We start from the raw sequence: 11,587 nt of genomic DNA, 5'->3' as shown, positions 1-11,587 counted from the left end.
ATAACATTACTGTACACTAACATTTAATTGTCCATTTATCCAGCATAGGTAGATTTAGATGCTTCAAAATTATGAGGAGAAAAACAACTTATTTTGAAAGATCACACATTTTTGTAAGTTTCTAAAACACTCAAAAATTTAATGTTTGATCTTTAAGTACTCATTGTGATTCACTTATTAACCCATTAAATCTAATGATAATCATCAAATCCCTTTTGACTGCCATGCTATCTTAATATGTCTAATTTGTGGGGGAGTTCTAAAAGTTGGATCCCAATTGTATTCTGGTGATAACAATTTAGTGGGCTTATTGATAAAAAAATACTTGTTTAGGTGACATTCATATGTGCTGATAAGTTCATTTTCTATGTCATCAGTTACTCCCTTTTGATATTCTAAGGTGAAGGTCAAAATCTCATAGGGTGTACCACCAAAAATGGCACTATGATAATAGAAATCTCCCTTTCCAAAAGGGATGAAAGCTGCTGATTTAGATCTTCTTTCATATGGGAAATTTTTAACATTTCTAAAATACCACCATGCATGAAGTTGAGCTACAGATTTGCCCAGGGTTTCCACTCCAAATTCATGCTTGAAGATCTGGTTTACACTCATACTGAAGAGAAAGTCAACTTCATGCTGGATGTATTTTGTGATGTACATATTTAAATTCTTCATGAATATGACATTAAAGTCTTCCCACATCCTATCTTTTAATACAGTCAATAGTTTAAATGTTCGAAGGGGACCGAGCTCTAGGGGAGGTAACCTGGAGAAGTCATCCATCAAGATGTAAAAGATAACATTGTGGCCAATCATAAAGTGCTCATTAGCAGATTGGATGAACTGTTTCAGGTGCTGTCCTGTAAACCTGTGAAACATGAAAAAAAGCAAACAGGAAAAGCTTATTTTGATAAAAATCATCGGGAGAACACATGTCATTTAAACATGCTGTCTAACATATTTGTTATTGTAGGTAAGGGTAGAGAAGGTGGGTCTGTATCTTTATTGGTTAGAGAGAATGTAGTGATCTGGGGGCCTGGGAAGAACCATAAAGTTCATTGTGAAGAAAGAAAAAGAGAGCTAAATGAATATTAATGAAAAGATTCCCAAGTAATGTTAAAGACTTAGCCACAGCAGGAGACAATAACTATGGTAGACAAATAAACATACAGGTCTGCCAGAAATAATGATTGGGGTTAATTATGAGTAGGTCTTTGGGGATAGAAAGTCCTTGGGTGCTTATCGACAATAAACTTTTACAAAATAAAAAAGGCTATTAGTAACACCTACTTTCCAGTAGCCCAAACAACCAAGCCTATGGTAATGTTCAGCCTTTTATAATATTTTTCCAGGACCTGTCTGTTGTAAGTTTCTTCCCAAATGACTGGAGCAAGCCAGTTCGTTGTTGTTATTACATCAGGGCGTTTTCTGTTGAACAAAAAAGAAACAAATTAAGCAGATGCCACTTAATTATGACAGCAGAAATTGTTGTCCAAGTGAATATGCTAATGACTATAAGGTACTTTCTGTGTGCCAGGCAGTTATCGAGTGCTGTACATTTAACCCTTGCAACGTCCTATAGTGTAAGTGCTATTATTATCCTATTTTTCACATGGGCACAGATTGGTTGACTAAATTGCTTAGTATCACACAGCTAATAAATGGCAGAGTCAGGAGTTAAGATCAGCTGGTTGGACTTCAGAATCTGTGCTTTCATCATGGCACCACGTTGCCTTTTGAGCCCGGGGATTTTTTTCTTTGAGCTCTGACTGCAGCTCAAACTTCAGGAGCCCAGGATTTGAACATTTCTCTGATTACTGGCTGACACAGCACAGCTGCCTCCTTATCTCTTCTTTACCACTCCCTTCTTCTCTTTCTTTTCCTCCCTCCTGTTTTCCTAGAAGCTCTAGAGGACTCTCTTTGTCACGTTTTCCCTGATGCTTTAGGCCCATCAATGCAAACTGCAAGAAAGCAATATTAGTCCAAAAAGGGAGAATGACATTAGATTTGGTTCTAATAATAACAATATAACAGCAGAAGTAGCAACATTAGTAGTAATTGTTTTGCTAGAGGCAGGGCATTGAACTAATAAAACAAATTAAGAACTTCATTTTGGAAGGAAATGCGTACAAAGGGAGAAGCCATTTTGCTGTTGGTGATTGCAGGTTTTCATTACAAATCCAGACCCAGATAAGCGTAGGGTTTTGCGATGCTTAGTAGTGTTGATATATTATCAATAATATATAGTAGTTCTCCTTTATCGTCAGGGCATATATTCTAAGACCCCAGTGGATGCCTGGAATTGCAGGTGGTACTGAGCTCTATATGAAGGGGGGGCCCCTCAAAACCCTGAATTTATTTATTAAAAAATTGTGTAGTTATTCTTACATGTTAAAACTTCAGTCATGCCCTGAAACTCATTAGCTCAGTGGATTGAGCACTGGCCTGTGAACCAGAGCATTGCCAGTTTGATTCCCTGACAGGGCACATGCCTGGGTTGTGGGCCAGGTCCCCATTACTAGAGGCAGGGGTGCGCTAGAGAACCACGCACTGATGTTTCTCTACCTCTCTTTCTCCCTCCCTTCCCCTCTCTCTAAAAATAAATAAAAATCTTAAAAAAAAAAAAACCTTCAGTCACCTTCCAAGTCCTCTCCATTTGATGGAATACACCTATTGAGTTGTTTTTTCCCACTGCTCAAAACAGTTTTGAACTCCTCAGTTTTGATGTCTTTAAAATGTTCTTGCCCCTTTTTCTTTCACCTGTTCCACATTGACAAAAGTGTTTTTCTTTGAGGACTTGTTTTTCATCCAGGGAATGTAGCTCTGGGGCAGATCGGGTGAACAGTAGGGTGAGGCACAGAGCAGGTGGGCAAGCTGGTTTTGGGTAAAACTGCTGAACACTCAGCATGTGTGAGCAGGTAAGCTCATAAATCACCTGTGATGAAACAGGCAAACACATTGAAAGTCTCCAAAAACAACATTCACTGAAGCCGAATGCAGCCTCTCACAGCAGCGCTGGGTGGTGCACTGATACTTGGGGGAGTGTGGGGGCGGGGAGGGGGGAGCCTGCACTACAAGGGGCCCGCCCTGCAGAAGACAATTCCAAGTTTTTTTGGTCCTTCATTGTATTTGACTCACAGCTCTTAAACTCTATTTTAAAACTGGCCAGATGTATCCTTGCCTTGGTGATGATACTTAGAAATTACGTACACTACCGATACAAATCAGTGTCTATTTGAGAAGATGAAAGGGTTTGAAGATTGTCCCTCTTTCCTCATTAGATCAGATTAAGGATTTGTTTCCAGAGTGAAAGAAAAAGTCTCTGAAAGCAGAAGGCAATTAAAAACCCATGTTTAGAGCTTGTTTGATAAATGGAAGAGGGAGAAATAGTCCACTGAGAGTCATTAGACTTACATGCTGACCAGAAGTCATCTTCTGCAAAGGAGGCCCTCAGAAATAAGGTGGACAAGATGGCCCACGCTGTGGATGCCTTGTCTACCCCCCTTGTTGGCTTAGTGTCTAATACAAAGTGTCCCTAGCTCCTTGGTGTCCAATGGGGATTGCACATGGGCCCAATGACATGGACATCCCTGTACTAAGATGGAGCGATTAGCCAGTGCTGAGTGCTGAATGTGCCAACAGCAGGGGCCAACTCTGAGCCTAAATATGTCACTGTGTCCCAGGGGGACCAGACAGCCAAGTGATGGCTGCTTGATTATATTAGGCTCCATAATGAAAGGGGCAGCATCTTTGCCTTGGGGGTATGTCTCATGTTCTGGGTGGGGATTTGCTTTCCCTGCCTTCAGATCTGCCAGCTTTGTTGACTTGCAGAATAGCTGACTTATTGGTATTGTATCAAACATGACGTTGCTTCCCCCAGGGTACACATTTCATGGTGAAAGTAGTGTGTCAATTGGCTCTCTTCCATAAAGTTTTCTGGTCTGAATACATGCATCACTGTCTAGAGGCAGCTGGTCTGGTAAAAACCGGAATGGCTAAGAAAAGTCTCAGTTTTGGTGTTAGTTCAGAGATGAAACATAGAAGTAGTGTTCTATAGTACACTGTTAATGCTTTGAGTCAGTGAACGGTGTGAGATGCCATTTCTCCCAAAACTGAAAGACACAGTTCACAAAGCAAGATGGATATTCCTACTCATGGTCATATCTAATAACTACCATATAGAATGTTCACCTGCCATTGTTGTGACCTTGGGTTCAGTGGGTTTGGAGTTCCTAGTTCTCAGTGGAAAAGGTCCTTCCTATAGTAGGAAGTCTTCCTCCACTTCCTGTCTACCTGGCTTGATCACCATATTACCAGCCTAGTTTGTGCCCTTTTCTTTTTCCCTCTGTATTCATGTAATTCTATGGATAATACATATACAATACATACACACACACACACATAAATATACATATATAGCCAGGCTTTTAAAATCCTATTTATTTTAAAGTAATGAGACAATGCACACACTTCTGCACCTTGATTTTCTCACTCAGCACAACCCTATGGAAATCTTCCAGATGATCTGTACTAGTTCTTACTCATTCTTTCTAAAGGCTGAATAATTTTGGACAGCTTGTTTAGCCAGTTCCTTATGAATGGGCATTCATTTTATTTCTGGGATTTTTTTTGTCACTATGAGAAGTGATACAATAAACTTTCTTAATCTTGTATCCTTATGTATCATTACTGTTGTTTTTGCTGGATAATCCCAGGAATGGGATTGCTTGCTATGTGTGTTCATTTTTAATAGGGCTTACCTATTACTCAGTGACTTTTTAAATGGCTGTAACACTTCACATTTCCTTGATTATTTTCACTACACTGTCAGACTGTAGCTCTTTAAAAATTACAGTGTAACGTGTATAACAGCTCATTATTTTTATTACATTTCTCTAATTTTCAGTGAATTTAAGCATCTTTTCATATGCTTGTTGGTTATCTCAATTTGCTTTACTGTGAGTTTCATATTTTTCTATTGAATTGTTGATTTTTTCAGCAGTTCATAGGAGTTCCTTGTGTTTAATTACATTTGTATTACAAACAATTTTTCCCAGGTGATTTTCTCATTTAAATTTTTGATTCTTTTTAAACCAAATAAAAGCTTTTAAATTTTATGTAGATAACTGTAATAGCATAATCAATAAAATACAATTAAAAAATAAATTGTATGTAGTGAAAGGTGTCTTCTTAAGTACCTAGTATGTTTCCAGCATTTTAATTACTGCCCTGGCTGGTATGGCTCAGTGGATTAAGCACCAGCCTGCAAAAAAAAAGGGTTGCTGGTTCGATTCCCAGTCAGGGCACATGGCTGGGTTGGGGGCCAGGTGCCCAGTGGGGAGCGTGTGAGAGGCAACCACACATTGATGTTTCTCTCCCTTTCTCTCTTGTTTCCCCTCTGTCTAAAAATAAATAACTAAATAATCTTAAAAAAAAGATTTCCTTCTTACCTATATTTTACATGTTTTCTTATTGACTTTATAATACGATTTGTTTTTGCCTTTTTACATTTAAGCCTTTAATCTATAGGAATTTATTTTTATATGTGACATAGGATAGGGGCTCCACATTTTTCCCACTTAGATCACCAGGGGTACCAACATCACTTATGAAATATCTATTCTCCCCTCACAGATTTTTTTTAGCTACAAGTATTTATTTAAATAGAAAATGTCAATCCCCCCTCCCCAGATGAAGTAAATGTGTAATGTGTATTCTGAACAGTGAATTTTGGTCATAACTTGGGAAGCTTCACATAAGAGCTCTCTCAAGTGTCTGGAGGACTAGGATCAGACCTCTGTCTTTGGGAATTCTTTTTGTAACTCTCTTCACTGATTTCTAAAAGGCCATCTTTATTATACATCAATTTTCATACAGTGTACACTATGCTCTAATTCTGGACTTACCATGCTTATAATCTATTCCATGTTGATTTGATCACAGTGGTGTTAGGCAAAATTCTCTTATTTTTCACACTTTCTCTGGCTGTTCTGAGATGTTCTTTTATATTTACTTGAAAAACTTACAGGTTTTTTCTAATTAATAAAAACAACAAACGAACTTCTTCCCTGATATCTCCATATTGAAGAGGTCATTTTATTTCAAACTAAAAGCCAACATGATGCTTAATAATAAAGCATAAGCCTTCCAATTAAGAATGCCTTCTACCACAATTCATTGTTATGAAAGTGTTATCATTTCCATTAGATCAAGTGTTTTACGCATCTATTTATTCTACAAATATTGAGCCTCTAATATTTTTAGGCTCTTTTTAAAGCACATTCTAGTGAGGAGAGGTAAATAATAAATGAAGAAACCAGCAAATATATAGCATGTTGGGTGTTTATGAGCACAATGGAGAAAAATAAACTGAAGAGGGAAGAAAGGCAGTGCGGGTGCCATTTTACATGGGGCAGTTGGAGTCTTGAGGGGAGTGAAAGAGTGAGCCATTTGGCTGTTGAAGGATGGATGATACATGCAGAAAGAACAGCAGATGCAAATGCCCTGCGGTGAGAGCATGTGTGGCGTATCTGAGGAGCACCAAGGAGGCCATTGTGATTAGAGTGGGGTGAGGTCAGAGATAGATATGAGGTGGCTATTTTGTCTATAATTATTTCTCACATTTTAAACTCTTTGAATGCCTTAGAAAGCATCTTAGAACAGCAGAGGGTCTAAATATCCATAACAGCAAAACTTAGAAACAGTTTAAGTGCCCATTAACAGGGCAATGGATGAACAAACTGTGGTATAATTCCACAGACAGTTATTATGCAGCCATCAGAATGAATGATTGTAATATGCAATATTTGGATGATGCTTAGCAATCTAATACTGAGGAAAAAAATAAGTCCCTGCAGATGACATACAGCCTGATTCACTCTTTATAAAGTTATAAACAACTGAAATTTAAAAACAGACTTTTCCAAGAATATATGTAGAAGATATGTATTTTTAAAAGAAAGCAAGGAGATGATAAATCAGGATTCCGAGTGGTGGTTGTTACAGGGCAGAGAAGCAGAGTGGGAGTCTTGGAAAGAACACAAAGCTAGATGTTGAAGTTATTGAAGGTGGTAATGTTTTTTTCATTAAAAATAAGTAAGAAAGCATACAAATCAATAATATAAGTAGATTTTGCATGGAATAATGAGATGAATCATGAAGCAAGGATTATTACTGATATAATTCTGTGTATCTAAAATCTGTTTTAAAAATATAAATATGAAAAGAATTCATAGATGTGAAATACATATAAAAAGATGCTGAAATTTAATAGTTACAGAAATGAAATTGAATTGAGATATTTTCAGTAATAGTTTTTCCATTAATAACATACTTGATACTACATGTTTATAATTACATATGTAAAACAAATAAAATTTTACTAACATTTGTCCCCTGTTGATTGGAAAATAAATGGTATAATCATTAAAGGGCATTTTAACCACCCTTTAATCAAAATTTTAAATGTTTGATGACTTCCAGCCAAGATGGAGGCGTAGGTAGACACCCTGTGCCTCCTCACACAACCAAAATAAGGACGATAAAAATTTAGGAACAAAAAAACAACCAGAACTGACAGAAAATTGAACTGAATGGAAGTCTGACAACCAAGGAGTTAAAATAGACACATTCATCCACACCGATAAACCAGATGAGACTGGGGAGTGAGACAGACCGTTCAACCCAGGGTGCCAGCGTGGAGAAACAAAACCTCAAAACACCAATTGAAAACACCTGTGCGGGTTGAGGTGCCAGGAGAGACTCCCAGACTCACAGGAGAGTTTGTTGGAGAGACCCATGGGGTCCTAGAATGTACACAAGGCCACCCACATGGAAATCAACACCAGAAAGACCCAGGTTGCTTGGGGGAAGTGACAGAAGGGACTGAAATTCGACAGAGAGCAGAGCAGGCACCATTGTTCACTCTCTGACCCCTGCCCCACATGCAGCATCATAACCCAGCCACTGGGTTGCCCCGCCCTGGTAAACATCTAAGGCTCTGCCCCCTCATATGTAACAGGCGCATTAAGACACACACACAAAAATGGCCCAAATTAAAGAACAGATCAAAGCTCCAGAACAAATACAACTGAGGAACGAAGAGATAGCCAACCTATCAGGTGCACAGTTCAAAACACTGGTGATCAAGATGCTCACAGAATTGATTGAATTTGGTCACAAATTAGGTGAAAAAATGAAGGCTACGCTAAGTGAAATGAAGCAAAATGTACAGGGAACCAATAGTGATAGGAAGGAAAGTGGGACTCAAATCAACAGTGTGGACCAGAGGGAATAAAGAAACATCCAACCAGGAAAGAATGAAGAAACAAGAATTCAAAAAAATGAGGCGAGGCTTAGGAACCTCCAGGACATTTTTAAACATTCCAACATTTGAATTATAAGGGTACCAGAAGGAGAAGAGAAAGGGCAACAAGTGGAAAACTTATCTGAACAAATAATAAAGGAGAACTTCCCCATTCTGGCAAAGAAAATAGACTTCCAGGAAGTCCGGGAAGCTCAGAGTCCCAGAGAAGGTGGACCCATGGAGAAACATGCCAAGGGACATCATAATTACATTACCCAAGATGAAAGATAAGGAGGGAATCTTAAAAGCAGCAAGAGATAAGGAGATAGCTACCTACAAAGGACTTCCCATCAGACTGTCAGCTGATTTCTTAAAAGAGACCTTGCAGGCAAGAAGGGGCTGGAAAGAAGTATTCCAAGTCATGAAAGGCAAGGACCTAAATCCAAGATTGGTCTATCCAGCAAAGCTTTCATTTAGAATGGAAGGACAGATTAAGTACTTCTCAGATAAGGTCAAGTTCAAGGAGTTCATCATCACCAAGCCCTTACTATATGAAATGTTAAAGGGTATTATCTAAGAAAATGAAGATAAGAAATATGAACAGTGAAAGGACAGCAAACTCACAGTTATTAACAACCACACCTGAAATAGAAGCAAACTAAGAGGATAGCTAGATCAGGAGCAGAACCGTAGAAATGGAGATCACATGGAGGGCTAGCAACAGGGGAGTGGGAGGAGGAGAAGGGGGGAGAAGGTACAGAGAATAAGTAGCATAGATGGTAGGTAGAAAATAGATAGGGGGAGGGCAAGAGTAGTGTGGGAAATGTAGAAGCTAAAGAACTTATGACCCATGGACATGAACTAAAGTGGAGGATGTGGGTGAGGGAGGGTGTGCAGGGTGGAGGGGAATCAAGGGGGGGAATGGGGCAACTGTAATAGCATAATCAATAAAATATGTTTAAAATGTTTTTTAAATATTTATTTCCTCTTAAATTAACGATAGGAATTTATCCTGCAGATAAATTCGTACAACCATGCACAAAAAACAACAACACCTGAACAAGGATATTCATTAAAATATTACTACAATAGCCACCAAATTGCACACAATATAATACCAATAGGGAATTGGCTGAAATAATTATGCTGTATAGCCACAAAATAGGATACTAGATAGTTATTAAAAAGAAAGAGCTTCTCCCCTGAGTGTTAATGCCAAAATCAAGAGAAGTCATTAATGGCATTTTGGGGGCTGCTTATAAAGTGATTTTTTTCTTCCCCTAATAAAACTGGGGATGTTAAACCAGGTGATAGCTTTCTTATTATGACCCGTAATTACCTGACTTTCTGTAAATAAATCCTAGTTTGCTACATAAGAGCCTTAAAAGTAAGAACTCTTAAGTCCTGAAATTCTCTCAGGATAGCTACAATTTGGTGATAGGGGAAAAAATTTCCCCCATTCAAATTGAGTTATACTATTATTACTACATTGTGAGCCGAATTTTTTGTTCTTACTTGGGATTAAACCAGTCTGAGAGCCGAGGTTCTTCTGCTTCATGTTCCCTGGGTACAAAGAGAAAAGCAAGTTAAGAGTAATCCACTCATTCTGCAAACATATATTGCACCCCTATAATGTGACAGGCACTATTTGGTGCTGGTTTGGTAACTTTGAACATAGCTAATAAACTAGTAGGAAAGGCAAGATTAAATAGATAATTATAGTAGAGAGAAATAAGGGCTAATAGGGAAAAACAGATCTCCATGGGAGCATATACATGTAAATGGGGCATCCAACCTAAATTTGGGGTCAGGGGAAACCAACTGGAAAAGAAATATGTAAACCGGGTCTGGAAGGATAAGGACTAAAGACACAGAGCGTGAAGAGGTCATGACCAAAGGCAGGAAGGAAGTGACAGTGTGGTTTGGGTTGGGAGAGCACATATTTTTTTAAATTAACAGAACAGGAAAAATAATGTATATTCAGAGAAAATGCAGATTTAATTCATTTATCAAACATTAGTAGCTTACTATGTGATAGATACTCTGTTATGTGTTGAAATGAAAAGGCTGAAGTAGGGCCCAAATGATTTTTATTAAGAAGGAGCCAGCCAAGGTTTTGTTGTTAACTTTTAAGTTAATTATTTAATTAAGAAGGTTATGAGGGAATTTCCCTTTTGTCGACCCAGGACATTTTGTAAAATAAGAATAACTTTAAGCAACTCCTGCTTCCAGAAAGATGGAATAATACTGATTTTCCCTATTCCTATTGCTAAGTATAGCTGAGACTCCTGCACATTGTACATAAAGACTCTGGAAGATGGAGAGAAGGCAGATCAGATGGACACTGTGGGTCTCAAAAACGGACACGGCAGTGACTTCCCACAGATATCCCAGAATGGGTGTTAGGGAAGCCAGCAGCCCAGGAATGCCAATGGGCAGGCACAGAAAGAGCCTGAAAAAAAGCATGCTCTTCATAGCTAGAGGACCAGGAAAAGAGCAACCTCACAAGACAGAAAAGTTGTAAACATTGCTCGCTGTAGTCCAGCCCAATACCACAGAACAATGGTGGCCCCATGCCCATCCCTCTAGAAACAGCCACGTGGAGAGCTTAGCTTTCCATCTTTACAGACTGTAATGAGGTTGCCTCACCTCCTCACTGGTGTGGAGTTAGAGGAAGCTAGCGGGGTTAGAACTCCCACTGCTGCCGAGCACTCCCAGCCATCCTCCTGCGGTCCGTGTCGGTGGAGACCATGTGGGGAGCCTGGACTCTCATCCCCGCTGTTGTAACAAGGAGCCCCCCGCCCCAGGGTTCAGTGGAGGCAGAGGTGAGCACCTGAAGTTTGACCCCCTGGACTGACCCAGTTGAGTAGGTGCCACTCATGTCCCAGCTTGAGTGATATAAGAGGATACCTGTTAAAACACAGATTTAAATAAGATGCAGTCTCCTAATACCCAAAATGTCCAAGTTTCAATAAAAAAAAAATCACTCATTTTTACCAAGAATCAGGAAGGGCTCATACCAAAAATCAAGAAGATCTCTGAATGAAAAAGGACGATCTGCAGATGTCATGGTCACACAGATGTTAGAGTTATCTGAGAAGGATTTTAAAGCGGCCATTGTAAAACTGCTTCAAGGAGCAATTACAAACACTTGAAACAAATGGAAAAAATAGGAAGTGACAGCAAAGAAATAGAAAGTCTAATCAGAGGTATAGAGGATATAAAGAAGAACCAAAAATAAAATTTTAGAATTTAAAAATACAATGTAAGTAAAAACTC

The 11,587-nt window shown here is 38.8% G+C and overlaps 1 protein-coding gene across 1 annotated transcript; it reads right to left on the bottom strand.

Moving 5' to 3' along the window:
* Positions 1-204: 204 nt before the first annotated feature.
* LOC119046913 (N-acetyllactosaminide alpha-1,3-galactosyltransferase-like 1) lies at positions 205-11,081 on the bottom strand. Its single transcript, XM_037142195.2, has 4 exons — positions 11,008-11,081; positions 9,824-9,871; positions 1,294-1,431; positions 205-871 (listed from the first exon to the last, which is right to left on the bottom strand). The coding sequence occupies exons 1-4, from the start codon at positions 11,079-11,081 to the stop codon at positions 205-207; spliced, it is 927 nt and encodes a 308-aa protein (XP_036998090.2).
* Positions 11,082-11,587: the final 506 nt, after the last annotated feature.

This window comes from Artibeus jamaicensis, unplaced genomic scaffold (genome assembly GCF_021234435.1).
Source record: "Artibeus jamaicensis isolate MK-2021 breed Jamaican fruit bat unplaced genomic scaffold, CSHL_Jam_final scaffold_1964, whole genome shotgun sequence".
Taxonomy (NCBI): domain Eukaryota; kingdom Metazoa; phylum Chordata; class Mammalia; order Chiroptera; family Phyllostomidae; genus Artibeus; species Artibeus jamaicensis.
The sequence above is the reverse complement of the archived record's forward strand: the minus strand, read 5'-3'. Positions and strand labels throughout refer to the sequence as shown.

Bases quoted from the DNA above. Each gene is read 5' to 3' on its own strand.
- LOC119046913 (XM_037142195.2), bottom strand. From the start codon at position 11,081: ATGAGAGTCCAGGCTCCCCACATGGTCTCCACCGACACGGACCGCAGG. The intron at 1,432-9,823 runs GTAAGAACAAAA...TTTGTTCAACAG, and splicing joins TCAGACTGGTTTAATCCCAA to AAAACGCCCTGATGTAATAA. The intron at 872-1,293 runs GTAGGTGTTACT...CATGTTTCACAG, and splicing joins GTTGTTTGGGCTACTGGAAA to GTTTACAGGACAGCACCTGA.